Below are 20,035 nucleotides of genomic sequence, written 5' to 3'. Positions count from 1 at the left end.
GATTTTTGACCAAAGTTAAGCAACGTCGGGAGTGGTCAGTACTTGGATGGGTGACCGTTTTTTTTTTGCTTTATTTTTGTTTTTTTTTTTGCATTATGGTACGGAACCCTTCGTGCGCGAGTCCGACTCGCACTTGCCCGGTTTTTTTAGCATTAGAAAGAACTTGAAAGAAGGTAAGCGATTTTAACATGTCTTTTAATTGAAAAACGCTTTTTAAGAATCAGTAACTATTACTTATGAAAGCAGAAGAATATAAATGATCGTATTAGATTCATAATTGTTACATATTTGCCGTAACTTATTTTTAACATGTGTTTTTCAATTAGAAGACACATTAAGATTGTTTACCTTATTTCTAATGCTAAAAAAAACGAACTATAGAGATGGACAGAATATTCGGTAAAGGATCATCCATTAATTACGTCACACGAATTTCTAGGTTTTTTTGACCCCTCCTACCTCCTCCTTGTCACACTTGGTCACATTTTGCAAATCCCTCCCCACCTGGTGTGACGTCACATTTTAGGCAATTTTGTTTTCAACGAAATCGGCAATACTAACTCGGCATTATTTTTTTAATAAAAAAAAATATTTTTGGTAAAAGAAATAGGTACTAGAAATTTTATAACACAAAACCAATTAGGAACGAAAATTACCTATGTACTTCCAAAACCTCATTATTTAAATGTACAGCGAATAAAAAATTTAAAATTAATTTTCGGTTATCTACTGATGAATGAATAGTGATGAAGTTAAAATGACGTCACAATCTTTGTGACTCCCCCCTCCCCCATGTCACAACATGCCACATTTTCTTGACCCCCTAAACGTGTGACGTAATTAATGGATGACCCCTAACTATTCGGTATTCGGCATATTTTTTTATGTTCGAATTCGGACGAATAGTTCGGTTCGAACTGCCGAATATTTACCGAATAAACAAATTCTTTTTACGGGCGTGCACTTCGCGGTCAATCATGAGACGGTTCCGTTTCTTTTCATATTTTCGGATATTGAAAAATATGCCGAATACCGAATATTCGCCTCATCTCTAATCTAATGCGAATTTTCGTATTCACACTCCACATTCGGCCCATCTTTATAGATGAATAACAAACGGTTTACGAATCATGGTACATTGTTAACCCAGAACTTGAATTTTCCATTGTGTACTTTGGCACCGTTCCATACCACGTAAGTTTGTCACAAAAATACTAATTCTGACTTTTCTGAGTCACCTGTCTGCACAGTCTTGTGCTGGTTTGAGCTAGTATGAGCTTAGACGAGATAAAAAACATTTTAAAAACAGCATGATGCCATCAGCTTAATATGACCTGATGCACGAGTTACTATAAATAAACTATAAAAATAATACACTTCGCAAAACAGTATATACCGGGTGTAGCCTGTAACACAAAATAGATAGGTACAGAAATCAATCTACATACAAAGTGCGCTCGAGCAACGCACACATAGACACTGCTCACGGACACGATATCTCGGACCGGTTGGGACCACTGCGAGCGCGAGTGCCATCCGCTTGAGACACGCGTCTGTGAACTTTTTTATGCAATAATGGAGAAACAAAAAAAAATATTATAACTGTTCAGTGGACGGTTGTTTAAATTCAACATTAAACGGTGAATTGTCGTTTTTAAACTACCAGTGGTTTCAGAGAGAATGCGAATTTATTACATTGTACATAATAATGCGAATTTATTACACTTTAAAATTGTATAATAATCGTGCATTTCGCCAATCTCGAAATCATCGCAAGATATTTTCTGTGACAAATTTGTAATATAACAATGACATTAAAATTGAAATACCCGTTTGAGTTATTAATATTATTATTAATTTATATTTCCATTCTTCCCGTTTCATCCTCAACAATAAATCAAACAACTAGATACGAGATACGATACGATAGATACGAGTGCCACTACCACAATAGTTTTTTATGCATAAGCCCATAGTTCGCAACCCTAGCGTAGGTATGAAAAGTGAAGTACATACATGTGATGTGATTGACTTCTGTACCTGTCTGTTTTGTGCCTGTAATATGAGTAAAAAATTAAACTGTAGGCTGTACTCCTCATACTGACCAACATTTGTTCAGCGACTTTTAAAAATAACTTGTGGTTTGATTTTTAATACACTTTAAAGTTTATTGTAAGACGCAATGTATTGCGAATTCTGTTATGTTTAAGGCGTGACAAGCAACGTCAATCACAATGATATGGCGTGGCGATGGCGATGGCGTCCATTGAAGATAATATTTATTTTGTATGAAAAATAGGGAGTCTAAATACTTCATAATTTTTAAAAGTTGTTGAACAAAAGTGTCACCGTTTGAGGAGTGCAATCTATGTTTTAATTATTTGCTCATGTTACAGGCCACACCCGGTATAAGATATCATCAAAGTGGATAGTCTTCTTTTTCTTTCCATTTTAGGGTTCCGTACAATCCGTACTTAAAGGGTAAAAACGGGACCCTATTACTAAGACTCCGCTGTCCGTCTGTCTGCCAACAGGCTGTAACTCATGAACCGAGATAGCTAGGCAGTTAAAATTTTCACAGATTATGTATTTCTGTTGCCGCTATAACAACAAATACTAAAATCAATATTAAAAAATATTTAAGTGGGGCTCTCATACAACAAATTGTTTTGCGGTTTTTTGAATAATGGTACGGAACCCTATGTGCGCGAGTTCGACTCGCACTTGTCCGGTTTTCAAATGGTTTAAAAATAAGGGTTTCAAACTATCCAACATATCTTTGCGACGTCGACCTATTTGACTAAAATGGCAAATCGGTCGGACAAGTTGCGTGTCATTTTAGTGAATAAAAACAAAATTAACATCTGAACTCTTGTTATTTCTCGTTGCCACGTCCAAAATATAAAACATGTGCTCACCCTTAGGCCAATCACCGCTGGCACTGACCCAAGATTCACGGTTTTTAACATATTACTATTTGTAATAACACCGCGTTCTAGCCGTGTCCAGTGCGGCAGAATATCAGACCTCCCGTAGAATGTGCGTACTTTGCCCCCCTACTGGGTAATGGTGCCCCGATATCTTTTAGTTGGTAAGCAGTTACCATAATTAGCCTATGGACGTGGCCGTAAATTTGTGTAAGAATGTCAATATATAGTTTATAATTATTTTCCTTCGTATTGTCACGGAAACATACGAATTGCTATTTCAGTCAGTCTCGGTACAAAAAGTACTGAAATTGACTGAAGTAGCATGACAAATGTTACGAACCTTTCCGAGAAAATACGATGGAAAAACGATTAATACACTACATCTGCCCTAAAACATTTAAGTATTTATTATAATTAATTTATTAAATAAATCACACCTAGACTATCCCGCTGCGGAAGATTGACAAAGTTATTAACTGACAGAAATGCTTACTGCTTAGATGGCAGTAACAAATAGGAGATGATGATGATGCATGAAAAACCATCATTATCACACATTATAAAACAAAGTCTCCCGCCGCGTCTGTCTGTAACTATGTTCGCGATAAACTCAAAAAGTACTGAACGGATTTTTATACGGTTTTCACCCAAGGTTTAAGTGTATAATCTGTTAAGTGTTCTATCAGTGCGAAACCGGGGCGGGTCATTTTCATAGAAATAACGATAACTTACTGATGATGTCATATGTATAAAAAAGTGTCCGCCTTGTACGGGGCGGGTTAACAAATTATCACTAATAATTTTGACATTGTATTGTTTTGGTTCATTAACGGCCGTAGCCTGGTATGTACAGTCAGGCGTGTCTTTTTTTTATTTTTATTTTTTTTTATTTAACAGAACACAAAGTACAGTGTTACCTATAATTAAAGTTTCGCCAAACTGTAAAACAGTCACTCCGCGATTTCGTCGCTTTGCTACAGGTAGCTAAAAGTACATCCGTTCTACCCCAATTTTTAATCCAGTAACTTTGTCGAATTTTGTAACCTGGCTCTTTTGCGTCAAATCCGGTAGTTCTGATTTTTTGCAGACTTGTTTATGATGTTGGCCCAATGAATAATCCAAGTTTGTTGACTTCGAGCGCCGAACGCAACTTTGTCAAAAATCGAATAAACCGCAATTTTTTTAGATTTGGGCGATTATAACCTTTCATTGGGCCAACATCACAAACATGCCTGCAAAAAATCAGAACTACCGGATTTGACGCAAACGCAAAATGTAAAATTTTACTGTATTATTTGGGGAAAGCCTTGCCGCGCGTGGCGCTGTCGCCACCTAGCGGCCATATCTGTGCTGATCGTAACAGACGCGTTTTGTTAGAGAGTGAGTCTTCTGTACCTAGTACTACTATTTATTCTGTGGTACAGTCGAGAGTTTTGACCCATATTGTATCTTGTCACAGTGACAATAGTATGAAGTCTCTAGCGACTTTCATATTGATTGTCACGTGACAAGGTACGAAATGGGAACGAAAACGGTATTTTTTCGTTCTTTGTTAATTATTTTACTTATAACTGGGCAATCTAATAATACCAAGTCTTTACTTAAATACACAGCCGAGTCCTACATTTCGAGTATAAAATAATTCGAAAAATATGTTTATTTCGAAGTTTTTGCAAAAAACCGGCTCCGATCCAAAAAAGTTTCGACCGTACCGTCCGTTTTTAGTTTTGCTCTTCAAACTTCAATCAATAAATCCATTTATACCTAAAAATATATGAAACGCGTATGCTACCAATTCTTCACGCGCGGCGTAATAAGAACAACACCATTTGTATACCTTATTCCTTCGCAATAAGACTCACGTTAGCTCAAATTATCGACATACTGGCGTAGTTATTACTCCAACACCATTGATAGACCTTATCTCTTGGCAATAAGACTCACGATACGTCAACTTATCGTGTCAATGGATACGCGGATACACCCCATAGTAAACACAGTATATTAGTAAACAGTAGGCGTGAACCGCCCTTGACACCGCCAAGGCCGCGTGACCTTCCGATAAGGCTGGCTACATACTGACGCGCAAAAACTTTCCATCGCGTTATTATTAATGATTTTTTTTTTTATAACGAAATCATTTATTTACAAACGATATATATACAGTGGTACAACTAAACGAAATTAATAACTAGCTTAAATCTAAATGATTAATTACATATTTATATGATATATGACCTATTTGGTGAATCGTGCGCGGAAACACCCCATAGATAGTAAACATAATTAGTGTATTAGGGCTCACCCATTAATTACGTCACGTGATTAGGGGGGAGGGGGTAAAAAATGTGACAAGGGGCAGGGGGAGTCACAAACTTTGTGACGTCACTATAACTACATCTGTAATCGAAAATAGTTTTGATTTTTTAATTCGCTATTAATAGTTAACTAGTTTTTGCAATGATAATCGTTTTTATATGTATTTGTATTCCTAATCGGCTTCGTGTACACTTATACACTTATACATTTCTAACAATGGATTTGTCAAAAATGGTTTTTATTTGTTAAAACAATAAAAACTAATTTAAATTGTTGATTTAATTGAAAACAAAATTGCCAAATATGTGACGTCGCACCAGGGGGTAGAGGTTAGCCAAATGTGACCAGGTGTGACAATGACAAGGACCCGGAGGGGTCAAAAAATCTTCAAATTCGTGTGATATAATTAATGGATGACCCCTTAGTAAACAGTAAGCCTGTGCCCTTGACACCGGCAAGGTCGCATGACGCGTGAGATAAGGCTGGCTACACACTGTCACCGAATACGCTCTCAGCCGACCGTATAAGCGAAATATTAACTTTTGGAAAGAAATGGTCACGGTGGTTGATTTTTTGCGCATCAGATATTTTTTCCGCTGTTTAAAAGATATAATCTACTTAAAGTTAGCTTGTACAGACACTGGGCAAAAAAAATGTGTTCTTTTTTTAATCTTCTGTGCAATTTTGCGCTGACCTCAAAATCCTCAAATATCCAAATTTTTTTGCATAATCTAATGATCTTATATACATGGTGGCTAAGAAAGAAGTACATTTCCGTTGCCGGGGAGGTCTTGGGATAATACTGAGCAACGTTTACTATGGGACCAACCCCGAAATCGCGAAAAAAATTTGGCTGTTTCATACATTTTGGCTGGACGAATTCATACGTTAATGAATAATCACCATAGTAATTATTTACATTATTGTCAATTTACAAGAATATTACTATTATCAAAACATAAACCAAAGCACAGAATAAATAATAGTACTAGGTACAGAGGACTCACACTCTAACAAAACGCGTCTGTCACGATCAGCACAGATATGGCCGCTAGTTGGCGACAGCGCCACGCGCGGCTTATGGCAAACCCCAAAATTGGGGTCGAACGGATGTACTTTTAGCTACCTATAGCAAAGCGACGAAATCGCGGAGCCACGCCTGACCAAAGTAAGGCACTTGTCCCACCGCCGACGATGAGCGATAGGCGAGTAGAACGATAAACTAGAATCGAGTGGGCGAGCGGCGAGAAGCGAGTAATAGTTTTGTCGCTCGGCTATAGGCGAGTGTTCGAATGCGACGGGCGGTGCAGCGTAGCCGAACACGCAGACTTGCTTGTACAGCTTGAGTTCTAACTACGAAGCGAGCATCGCCGAGCGAGTACCGCTGAGCTAGTGTTATCTTATCGCGGCGACAAACTAGTAGAGCGAGTGTTCTCGCCGGCAGTGTGAACAGCCAGCGTTGAACTATTAATATATGTGTCTCTTTTACTAACACAGGATCCTAATCTTTTGTTCGTTTCTTGGGCGAGAAAATCGCCGATAGTTAAATATAATCATTAATTAATTATTATTTTATTTATTATTTTTATTTCGTCGAGTCCTTTAGTAGTTAATCTGTTCTGCTCCAGTGCGAACCAGGCCTTAGTCAATTTCGTTGATTCGTCCGCTTATCGTACTCCTATTACGTCATATCGTAGCAGCAGCGTGTCATTATAACACAATACCTTTCCCCTTTGTAAAGTGCCGCTCGAAACGTAAACAGTATTTTTATTTACGGTAAAATGTGCCTACTTTGCTCCAAAATTCGAAATTTAATTTAATTTTTAGGGTTCCGTACCCATGGGATAAAAACGGTACCAACTAAGACGTCCCTGTCACCAGGCTGTATCTCATGAACCGTGATAGCTAGACAGTTAAAATTTTCACAGATGATGTATTTCTGTTACGCTATAACAACAAATACTAAAAACAAGATAAATAAATTAAATGGGGCTCCCATACAACAAACGTGATTTGTCGTTTTTTTGCGTAATGGTACGGAAACCTTCGTACGCGAGTTCGAACTTCGCACTTGGCCAGTTGGCCAGTTTTGCATTTCAAGCCCCATTGTCAGCCACTGATTTTTTTATGTGATAATCAGCAAATTATGTAATGGTATATTAATTAAACTGGCTAATGCATGTATATTTCTCGGAACGCATAATATATAAGGGTGCGGACTGGACGCGCGCGACAGGCGGGCGGCGACCGCCGCTGTCCAAAACGGCGCGGCGTCCGCTAGCTGGCGCGGGTGCACGGAGCAGACACATGCACGCGTGTGCCATTGACGATCGGTCTAGCCTAGAGGGTAGTGACCTACAGACCCCTGCTTATGAAGCCGATGGTCCCGGGTTCGAATCCCGGTAAGGGCATTTATTTGTGTGATGAATGAATGAGCGGGCAGTCGAGGCGCGGAGGCGCTCGTATGCATGAGTGCTGCGGCGATGCATAGGGTCTACCATCTTGTGGCCTGAATCGGAAACATAATTATGCACATGTACAATGCCAAAACAAGTGCTACCATCTATCGTTCTCGTCGGTACGTTTCCTAATTCCTTGTGCATAGTAGGTGTTGCCATCTTGTGGGCTACATCGGAAGGATAAACGACACATTTACGCCTCGCGCCAGAATCTGACGGCTCCTATGCTGCCCTCTATAGTTCATGCACGGCGCCTATATGAATGGCCTTGATTTCCCGCCCGCCGCAGGCATGGCTCACTCCGCGATTTCGTCGCTTTGCTACAAGTAGCTAAAAGTACATCCGTACGGCCCCAATTTTGGGGTTTGCCATAAGCCGCGCGTGGCGCTGTCGCCACCTAGCGGCCATATCTGTGCTGATCGTAACAGGCGCGTTTTGTTAGGGAGTGAGTCTTCTGTACCTAGTACTATTATTTATTCTGTGCCCGCCGCTCCGCCGGTCGCGTGCGTACAGTCCACGGCCTTACTGCAATCTCAAGAACACGCTGAAAATGATGAAATGTTTCCTGTCACGCGAACTTATAGTGACTCGTACGTGAGCTCATCACACCATTCTGTTTAATTATTCTATGAAATATACTTAAGTTTCACCTTTTTGTACTGATTACTAATTTTCTAACCGAGCTAAAAAGAAGTCTGTAATTGTTGGTTATACATAGATTAAACTTAGATTTTTTAATTATCCAATCAGCGAAGAAATATATGAGGAGAGTAATTTCAAAATTTTGATAAAAGTTTACACAACACCGCAATTAAAGTATTCAATAAATTGGACATTAATATAAAATCATGTAAGGATCAAAGGACATTTGAAATTAAATTAAAAGACTACTTTATAAATAAACCTTATTATTCTATTAAAGAATATTTTGCAAATGCTTTAGATTAAAATGTATGATTTGTAATAAGAATACTTAGTTGACATCGATACTGTACTTACGTGTAATTCTGACTCTGACATATTACTGTACTCTTTGACATTCTCTTCTGACATTCTATTAATCTGTAATCTGTAATTACTGTAGATGAAGTGTTCGATATTGTTTAGTCTCAAGTGTTGATTTACTTGTTTTTGTTTAGTTTTAAGTGTATGTGTAAAATGCATTTTCAAACACAATCCTGTATTGTTTATGAATAAAATACTAAATAAAAATAAATAAAATAAAAAGGGCTTATTTTCTGACTCAAAAATCACTCTATTTCTATTGATTGGTGAAAATGGTGAAACCCGCATGAAAATCCGTCCAGTATCGTGTAGTGATACACGGTGGCCAAAAAATAACTGCATTCCCGTTGCCGGGGAGGTTTTGGGATTATACTGAGCAACTTTTATTCTGGGACCAACCCCGAAAAAAAAAATTACCGTCCCATAGAAAATGGACTGGTTAAAATGTATGAAACGGCCTAATTTTTTTTCGCGATTTCGGGGTTGGTCCTATAGTAAAAGTTGCTCAGTATAATCCCAAAACCTCCCTGGCAACGGGATTGCAGTTATTTTTGGCCAACCTGCATATTTCGTCGCTGGCTTTATCTTAGTAGTTGAGATGCTCTGTGGTTACACTGGTTACAAATGAAGAAATGAACAATACAGTTACATAGCCTACACAATACTCTATTACTTGACCAAGTGACATAACAGCGGCCCTGGATTTCCAACGGGACTGACGTCATACTGTTAATCCTATTAACTCACCTGGCCCCTGTTTCACCAACGTGACAGGTGCGACGAATTGTAAAATCACTGTTGCTGACGTCACAGGCATCCATGGGCTACGGTTACCACTTACCATCGGGCGGGCCGTATTCCTGTTTGCCACCATCATTGTATTATTAAAAAAAAAACTTTATGATATCGGAAAAAAACAGATATTTCTCTTGCTAAGTTTATGACAATTGTCACAAGAAACACTACAATTGTCACGAAATTCCGACATATAACTCATTACCTGTCAAGAATTACCTACAATTCTTCTAAATCTTTGACAATTGTCAGAAACTTCGCAGGAGAAATATCTGTTTTTTTCCGATATAATAAAGTTTTTTTAAATAATACAATGACGGTGGCAGACAGGAATACGGCCCGCCCGATGGTAAGTGGTAATCGTAGCCCATGGATGCCTGTGACGTCAGCAACAGTGATTTTACAATTCGCCGCACCTGTCACCGATGTGAAATTGGGGCCTGTTGGGCCGGCCGGGGCTAATTTTAGCACAGTACAGTCACCTGCGATAATATGTTACTTTTCGAAGGCGGCAAAAATAAGTGACACGCTCTTATGGCTCTACAAATAACATCGTGTCAGATATTTTTGCGCTATGTTGTCTGAGTACCCACAACACAAGCCTTCTTGAGCTTACTGTGGAATTCAGTTTAATTTGTGTGAAATCCGTTTATTATGACTCCGCTTATACTGACCCACCGCTTACTGTGACGTAATTACTGTGCGAAGTTTGGTTTTAATATAAAATTCTTTGTGACAAAGTCGGATATAATGACTTCGCTTATAGTGACAAATCGCTTACTATGACCTATAAATCCTATTTTTATCAAATTATGTCCGGTCATACTGACATAATATATTCGCTGGTTTTCGTGGCCACCCCCTCGTCTCTCTCTGACAAGTTGATAATTAGTACAAGGTTGGTAAAATTCATCTCTGACAGAGGATTTTGAGATTAATTTGGAAAAAATAATAAGAAATAAAAAGTTAATCAACTATGCTTTATATGACATCCGCTGTGATCCGCTTAGTATAACGGATTTGTCACTTCCCTTCGATGTCATTATAAGCGGATTCCACTGTATTGTGTCCCACTGTGGGGCAAAGGCCTCCCTTGCCTAAAATATGTATTTAATATTTTTACCTATAGTATTAGTCCATGAAATGGTCGGTTTTCCGTCACCCACATATTTTCCTTGACATGCCGTATTACGCGACGTGTCATGTAGAGGCTAGAATGCAAGTAACGCAGCCGTATCCAATTTCTCCTTGACCACATAATAAAATAATAACATGTAACTATTGTGAACTGTTGTGACTTGGTAATAAGGTTCACGACATGCTGGTTAACTGTGTCACTAGACTCACTAGTGAGCTAGACATAGCGACGACGTAGTCTGAGAGACAACCGGGATTTACTTACCTCGTCTGCACTGACACTACATGACATACATATGTATATGTAAAGCCAGCAGCAGAAGTTGCTAAACGGGCCTGGTGTTCAAAATAATCTTGACACGACTGTATTGTTAAGAGAATAAGAGCGTGTCAAGGTAATTTTGAACACCTCGCCTGCTTTAGTAGTTTCTGTTGCTGACCGTACTGCAGGCGTAATATCCTCTACCGTTTGTTACCGTGTCGTTGTTATGTCTTTACTGCGTTACAAAAGACAAACATAATAAAAAATATCTGCCGAATATTCGGCACTTTAACGGAATGATTCGGCTGAATACCAACATTATAGACAACATATTAGGCCCATCTCTAATAGTAATTATTGCATGAATTTATTACTTTTCCATAAAAAATTCTGACTTCTTGTGTACGCGGAAACACTGAGTTGCAACGTCGTGCCAACTTCTTAATTATTCGCAAATGCTCATTAATTCAACTGCTGACCTAATATTATGCAGTATGAAAGAGCAATGAAAGTTTAATGCGATGTTTAACGACTCGCCGTTTACGGTGTTGGCGCTCGGACTACGGTGATGTCACTGCGACCTGCTCGTGCGAATATCTTGGAACTGGGTTTATGTACAGGGTGGAAACTAAAGTGGGTCAATGGGAATAACGAAATACCGAGCGTTAGCGAAGTTCTCCGTTTCAGCTTGGGCAATAATACTCTCGTATGTCCGAATGTTCCCTTTGCAGGTCGCAGTATCAACCGAATGAACCGAACTCCTTGAAATTTTCTCTTAACTTTTGTTACATCCTTACTTACTGTTGTGGCGAACCGACCCCAAAGTCCATATAAGGGACCGTGCACGTTGAAGGGTCTGCCGTCTTGTGGCCTGAATCGGAAACATATGTGCACATGTACATTGCCAAAGCAAGTGCTACCAACTACCGTTCTCGTAGGTACGTTTTCTTGTGCATAGTAGGTTCTGCCATCTTGTGGGCATCGGAAGCATAAACGATACATTTACGCTTCGCGCCAAAAATCTGACGGCTCCTATGCTGCCCCCTATAGTTCATGCACGGGGTCTATAGCCCTCGTCAGGCTTTTTTGTCGAAGGCGCCGAGTTACACGCATATACTTTTATTACACTTGTGCTCTAAATTAGACGTGTGCGCCGATTAAAAAATTATCGGCGGCGGCGTTTGCCAAAAAATCGACGGCGGCGGCGTGTTTTCGGCGTGAAATCGGCGTGACCTTGACTTTTAGGTTTCTTAAGATAAAGCACAAACTGCGGCCAGAAAGCTGGGCGTCCTAAATAAGGTGAAGCGATACTTCACACCTGGACAGCTTCTAACACTTTACAAAGCTCAAGTCCGGTCGTGTATGGAGTATTGCGCCACCTGTGGGATGGCTCAGCTAAATACCAACTCGCCGCTTTGGACTCAGTGGAGCGCAGAGCCAGGAGGATGATTGGCGACAAGAAGCTAACGGCTAAGCTTCAGTCTTTGGCCCATCGGCGGAAAGTCGCCAGCCTGTCGGTATTCTACAGGTTGCACTTCGGGGAGTGTGCCCAAGAGCTATACGAGCTTATTCCACCGTCCCCATTCTACCATCGGACTTTTAGACGCACGGCCGGTTTCCATCCTTACATGGTAGATATTCTACCAATTCGCACGAAGCGCTTTGCTTCTACTTTCCTTATGCGCACTGCCAAGGAATGGAATTCCTTGCCGGCGTCTATATTTCCGTGTTCTTATAACCCGGCAACCTTCAAATCAAGAGTGAACAGGCACCTTCTGGGCGAGCGAGCTCCATCGTAGGCCACGTCTACGCCTCGGCTAGTCTGTGGCCATGAGTAAGCCCATTCATAATAAAAAAAAAATCATTAATTCGTTGTTTTTCTTGAAAATTTGATCAATGCAGTTTGCTGGTCTGTGTACTACATATAGTTTGAATATGCTGTGAGTAAAATAGGGTTTGTAAATGAATATAGGATAGGTGTAATAACTTGATTTCCCTACTGGCTTGCATTAAGAGGTTACCTAGTCCCAATGACCTTCGATCCGATTTGTAACTCTCCGTTTTTTCAAGCTCTCTATGGCTTATCCTATTAAAAATGGCGTATTTTGACAAAACAGAACTCCACACATCCTTGACATTTGCTAGACATAGTGGACTGCTATGACATGACTTCTTTTTAATGATTTCTTCTCGTACAAGCACCAGGCTCACTGAGACGTATCTTCTTTCTCGTTTTCTCATTGCTGAGGCTCGCGACCACATGTACTTTGTCTCCATTTCGTGCGGTCATAACCCGTATGGCCTGCACGGTGCAGACTGCCGCAAGCCGACATCTTCATAGCGTTCGACCATCTCATACATACTCCAAGCACGTTTGCCATTCATTAAATTCATGTGCATTCGCTGCATCGCCCGCGCACCCCCCGCGCGCGCGACCGCCTCCTGTCCCCTCGAAGTCACGTCAGCGTGCATATGCTGACGTCGCCGGTCAGCCTGTCGCAGCTAACCGGGTCAATGCGCCTTCTAAGGCGTGTGAATCACGGGCTCCCCTTTTGGAAAAGTCCTCCCGCACCAATGTGGATAAGGAGGGATTCACACTGGTGGAAAGGAAGAGCAAGGCGCGCAGGGCGCCCCGTAAGACTCTGTGTGGCAGTGCGGAACCGGTTAATTCTGGTTTACGAATTGCGACCCCGAGTAAGGCGCTCTACGTGTCTCGCCTGCATTACTCCGCCGGGGCCGACGAGGTGGTGGAGTACGTCCGCCGGAAGACTGGCTACACGCTGAGGGTGCACCAGCTACAGTCGCGTCACTATGTGCACTTCAGTTCATTTGTGGTGCGCGTACCGCGGCCGCTGCAGGACACCATCGCAAGCGCAGACTTCTGGCCGAAGGGTGTGGTGTTTCAGCGGTACCGGGGCAACCTGCCGAATCCTACACCAAGTCAAACGACGCAACGGAGCCACGCTGTTACGTCGTCGCCCAAATCTAATGTTTAATTTGTCTTTGGTTTTTATTTGTAGTTTCTTTGTATTTATTGTATTTTATTTTGTAGTTTCACAGTGCCTTGGTTTTACTGTAATGCTGTGTTACTTATTTGACTAATAAATAAATAAATAAATAAATGTGTTTTTTCACATCATACGTTGGATAATATGTCCGTATGTCCGGGCTCGCCCATGGCATATTGGGAAGAGATGAGTGGCGATATAGAGCTCTTTGAGAATGGAGGGGTTTGTTCTTCTAGCTGTCCAAGGTATAAGCAGCACTAGCAGCAGTCTTCGTTTGTTCGTTAACAGCTGACGGTGAATACTTAGGATTTCTCAGTTACTTTAATTGGTGTGTCAAAAAGTTTCTGCAACTGGATATTCAGTTTCATTTAATTAATAATTGATGTATAGCTATTAGACAAGTGTATAGGTAACGTTTTTAGTATTTGTTGTTATAGCGGCAACAGAAATACATCATCTGTGAAAATTTCAACTGTCTAGCTATCACGGTTCGTGTGATACAGCCTGGTGACAGACAGACGGACGGACGGACGGACGGACGGACGGACGGACCGACGGACGGACGGACGGACAGCGAAGTCTTAGTAATAGGGTCCCGTTTTACCCTTTGGGTACGGAACCCTAAAAACCAACTTGGCATAGCTAATTGACAACATTCAAGGTCACGCCGATTTCACGCCGATCATTTATCGGCGGCGGCGGCGTGGTCAAAAAGCCCGGCGGCGGCGGCGCGCCGGCGCGGCGCACACGTCTACTCTAAATAAACCTTATCAAACTGCACAACGGGACTTAATCGGGACTTAACTTGAGCCACTTCTCCGAGACCACGGGGACAACGCCGTCCTCGAAACGTCGGAGGTAAATCTAAAAACTTAAATACGCGGTTAAGTCCCGTTGTGCAGTTTGATAATGTTTAATAATCGTGAAAGTTTAAATCAGTGTCTCTAAATAAACCATATCTTGTTGGCAGTGCCGGCGACGACGCGGGCGCAGCTGGCGGCGGACTACCTCGAGTCGTGTCGGCGGCACAACACGCCCGCCATCGACTCCGTGCTGCTGCAGATACGGGTAAGGGTAACATACTCCCTTCTTACTTATTTACGCCTTTCTCCGCAGACGTTTTGTCATTGCCCTTGGCATAGGCCTCTCCCATATTCCTCCACGCGTCCCTGTCCAGAGCCTGTCTTCTCCACAAGGCTCCAGCCACCTGGCTGAACTCGTCTTCCCATCTCGTTTTTAGTCCACCATCATTCCTTTTCCCCTCTCTTGGGATACCATGTTGTGATGTCTTTTGACCACTTTTCTCTTTTGTCTCGGAGTATGTGGGCGAAAGTTTCTAAAATTCCTAAAACTAACCCCTTGGAAATTTCCGGTAAACTCTCCCCAAGTTTCCGAGAATTTGTGAAATTTTTGGAGACTTTCTTGCACAACTTGCAGGGCTATGACACGTCCCAGCGCAAGGTAATTAGCAAGCGTTGGTGAGAACTAGAAGCCATACGATTATTTGAAGAAATCAGTTGTACCATCGCCCACACTGTTTAACTGCCCATCGGTGGACCATATGCCTTTAGTAATAAGGTCAACCGATGGACAGTTCAGAGTGTTGCTGTTTTACGAAGCCCCAAACTGAAACCTGAACCTTTTTATTGAAGAACATCATCTGTCCCCAGGAACTGCCGGAAGGCGTGATAGGCGGAGGCATGCGAGCGCCGCGCCTCACGCTCTCCTGCTGTTCTCTTCTCGGCTCAGCTCCGTGCGATGCTCTAGAAGCAGTGCTACATCGCGCGCAGTTCCGCCGTCTAGAGCTAGAGTGTGATATCGACGATGAGGGTGCGGTGAGTACACATGCTCTGCTGTTCTCTTCTCTTCTGCGACGCTCTAGAAGCAGTGCTGCATGGAGCCGCCGACTAGATCTAGAGTGCCACATAGATGATGAGGCCGCTGTGTGTAGACTGTGTAGAGTTCTGAACTTATTTCGACCTCTGATTTGCAAGTGTTATGTCTTGAATGATGTTTCTATTCCCAGGAGGCGCTGTTTGACATGATCGAGTACTATGAGAGCGCCACGACGGTAGCCATCTCCGGGCCGCGGCACTTCGGCATCCGGGGCTGGCAGGCGGCTTCTAGAATGATCAAGAAGGTACGTGTCTGTTGCTCTGTGGAGGCAGGGTCGCCATGTGAGGACATCCAGGTGGCGTTGTTTGACATGATCGAATACTACGAGAGCGCCACAACGGTGACCATCTCCGGGCCGCGGCACTTCGGCATTCGGGGCTGGCAGAAGGCTTCTAGAATGATCAAGAAGGTACGTGTCTGTTGCTCTGTGGAGGCAGGGTTATAAACTAACTGTGTATAGTTTGGATCAGAAGTGTAGGTGCGAATGCTTGCAGGGTCGCCATGTAAAGACATTTAGAAGGTGTTTATAGTGTTAATTCTGACCCGAAGTTTGAAACGAGCAACATTAGTGGCCAAGTTGGAGGTGGCTTTAGCGTCTTTTTAGCTACCTAAAAAACTTCTTGCGTATTTAAATTTACGCTAGTCCATTCTGCTAGGGCTATGAAAGACAGTTACGGTGAATTACGACTCGCAAACATAGTGGAAACGAAAATATTCCTCAATCTCTCTTCTCTTATATAACACTTTAAACTCTCGCGTTTTGTACACATATTCAATTACACAAACGGGTCTACCGCGATATAATTTCATTGTTTTTACCTTTAATTCCGACGTTTCAGTTGAGTTGCACCAGCTGTGGTCACGGAAAGACTGACGTCCCAACAAATGTCAACGGAGATATTAATAAAACAACACTAAACTACCCGAAATTAGTTTATAAAAATGTTCGGGGTAGACAAAGAAATTGCAGCTACCCGTTAAAGTTTAATGTTTATTGTCTCTCTTCTCTTCTTAGTTGTTATACTCTTTGCAGAATGTCGTGGTCAACTGCTGACATCAGGCGCAGATGTTGCTTGCGCTCATTGACATAGATATCTCAGGACTGGCCTTACGGGCAATAATAATGAGGCATGACAGGGGCCAGTACAGCGGTGTGACACCGCTACAACGCGATTGGTTGATCGCATCATGAGTTCGCATCACTCGCGCGATTGGTTGACGAGTTCGCATCAAGCGCGCTATTGGTCGCAACTAGTTGCGTTAGACTGCACGATTGGCTGGAATTCGTGCGTCACACCGCTAAACTACCATTTTTAGTGCCCGTAAGGCCAGTCCATAGATATATACGTTAATGCTTGCGCTACGATTTCTCGCCATTTTCCGCGGTTGGATGTCATTCTGGCGAATGCGTTCAGGGTTCAGGGGTCTTTCCATGGCAGATTTAATTCGATCAGTCCATCGCATAGGCGGTCCTCAATAAAGTATTGTTAAATTGTCTGATTTCAGAGCGCAGAGCTGTCGGAGTTGGAAGTGTCGGACGGGCCGATAGAGGCGTCGCACGCGCCGGTGCTGGCGCGCGCGCTGCGGCCCGCCGCGTGCCGCCTGCGCGCGCTCTGCCTGCAGCGCGCCGCGCTCGCCGGCGAGGCGCTGCTGTGCCTCGGTGAGTGCTGTCGCTAGTGTCGCAGTAGAGACACGAGGGTACCGAGTACAGTAGAATCCGTTTATTATGACTCCGCTTATACGGACCAACCGCTTACTATGACGTAATTACGTAGTTATATAGTATACAGAGTGTTTTTTTTAAGTGGGACAGTATGGGGAAATCCCAAAGTATAAGAGATACAGGGAAACTGTCTTAGGAAACATTAGGTACTTTTTTGTGAAAAAAAAAATGGTATAGTCAAAATTTTGGTCAAGTGTGAGTTGTCCCTAAAAATGATTAATTTTGATGAAATTTTTTTTTGACGCACATCTACTCAGTTTCATGAGGGGATCATTTTATTGTATGGGAAGAAAAAAATCGGGACAGCAGAAGTTAGTCAAATTTAAGAAAATCGTTTTCATTTTTACAACCCGTGTAAATTGAAAACCACTGCCCACTGCAAGGTTTTTATTTAAAAAATATTGCCTATTCCAGTTTTACATTTGAATTTGGAACACTTTATTTGGTTTAAAAAGGATTAAAATACTTTAAGATATTCTTACGCGAGCCTTACCTTACAAATCTAATTTAAAAAAAAAAACAAATTTTAAATTTGGAACTTCTTGAAACAAACAGTATTTTACTTGATATTTCATTGTTTAAAGTTAACATTATGTTAAGTTTTCGTCATGGAATTACCAAACTCGCATAAAGTAGATTTAATTGAAGCGTATTTTGTAAATTATCGTAGCTCTGTGAATGCGTTACAGTGGTATCGGGAACGTTATCCGGACCGCGATCAACCGGACCGCAAAATTTTTGACAAACTGGTGAAAAATTTAAGAAAGGGAGGCTGTTTTAAATTAAAACGGAAGAGACGAGCCACAGTAATAAATGAATTTACAACTATCGCAATCTTAGGATATTTTGAAGCCTACCCAAAAGCCTCATTGAGGGAAGCTGCTAACACTATCGGTGTGCATAAATCTACAGTACGAAAGGTATTGAAGGCTTACAAGTACAAGTGTTACATAGAAGGTCATCTTGTACAAGCATTGCTTCCAGGAGACACTGACCGGAGATTAGCATTTTGCCAGTGGTTTGTAGCATGCTCGATTAGAAACCCGTCTTTTCCAAGCCGGATTATTTGGACAGATGAATGCAATTTTTCAAACAATGGCATGTACAATAGAAAAAATAATCATTTTTGGGCACGTACAAACCCCTTCCGAACTACGGCAACCCATAACCAGGTCCGCTTTTCCTTTAATTGTTGGTGTGCAATATTAGATAATAAAATCTTTGCCATTAAAATTTACCATGGAACATTGAATAGTCAAAAATATCAGGAAATATTAAACATGGCTGTGGATTTAGTAGATATGGCAATTCCATTAAATAATTTGAATAATATCATCTACCAACAAGACGGCGCCCCTGCCCACAATAGTATCGCTACGAAACAGTTTTTAAATGAACATTTTCTTGATCGCTGGATGGGCACAAATGGCCCTATTAAATGGCCACCACGTTCACCCGATTTAACACCGTTGGATTTTTTCATTTGGGGGTACCTTAAAGGTCGAATTTATGCAGATACTTACAACTCGGTACAAGAGTTAAAAGACGCAGTGCATTATCATTTGAACAACATACATCACAACGCCTTGTCTAAAGCTACCAGAGGTGTTCTGAAACGCGCTCGTGCCTGCATTCGACAAGAGGGAGGCCACTTTGAACATTTACTTTAATGTAAAATTATTTTATTAAACTTCTGCTGTCCCGATTTTTTTCTTCCCATACAATAAAATGATCCCCTCATGAAACTGAGTAGATGTGCGTCAAAAAAAAATTTCATCAAAATTAATCATTTTTAGGGACAACTCACACTTGACCAAAATTTTGACTATACCAATTTTTTTTCACAAAAAAGTACCTAATGTTTCCTAAGACAGTTTCCCTGTATCTCTTATACTTTAGGATTTCCCCATACTGTCCCACTTAAAAAAAACACACTGTATAGCACAGTTACAATTTAAGGAAACTGTAGGTCTCGTATATATTATCAACATATTTTTGTACACATTTTTGTATATGACCGTTTGTTTCTCAATAAATAAAATAAAAATAAAAAATATTACTGTGCGAAGTTTGGTTTTCATATAAAATTCTTATTGACAAATTCGGATAAGATGACTTCGCTTATAGTGACAAATCGCTAACTATGACCGAAAAATCCCATTTTCATGAAATTATGTCCGGTTGTACTGACACTTATGCTGGTTTTCATGGCCGTCACCACGTCTTTCCCTGCGAGGACGTTTGGTGCGTTCGTGGCGTGTAAGGTATTTTAGTTTTGATCATCAGTGACAAGTTGATATTTGTTACAAGTTTAATAAAACTTATTTCTCACAAAGGAATTTGAGATTAATTTGGAAAACTTAACAAAAATAATAAGTTGTACAACTAACTATGTTTCATATGACATCCGCTTAGTATGACGTGTTTGTCACTTCCCTTCGATGTCATTATAAGCGGATTCTACTGTACGGGTACTAGCCGCACGCGATTGTGTGACGGAA

General features: G+C 41.3%; 1 protein-coding gene across 1 annotated transcript in view; it reads left to right on the top strand.

The window, feature by feature from the left end:
* LOC134677462 (microtubule-associated protein futsch) overlaps positions 1 to 20,035 on the top strand; it is a 99,842-nt gene that overhangs the window by 49,450 nt on the left and 30,357 nt on the right. The window contains exons 2-5 of the mRNA XM_063535944.1: positions 14,886 to 14,983; positions 15,586 to 15,750; positions 15,942 to 16,055; positions 17,318 to 17,471. Coding sequence (XP_063392014.1) covers positions 14,886 to 14,983; positions 15,586 to 15,750; positions 15,942 to 16,055; positions 17,318 to 17,471 — 531 coding nt within the window. The remainder of the gene's footprint in view (positions 1 to 14,885; positions 14,984 to 15,585; positions 15,751 to 15,941; positions 16,056 to 17,317; positions 17,472 to 20,035) is intronic.

This window comes from Cydia fagiglandana, chromosome 26 (genome assembly GCF_963556715.1).
Source record: "Cydia fagiglandana chromosome 26, ilCydFagi1.1, whole genome shotgun sequence".
Lineage (NCBI taxonomy): Eukaryota > Metazoa > Arthropoda > Insecta > Lepidoptera > Tortricidae > Cydia > Cydia fagiglandana.
Note: the sequence above shows the minus strand (reverse complement) of the source record. Positions and strands in the feature narration are given on the sequence as shown.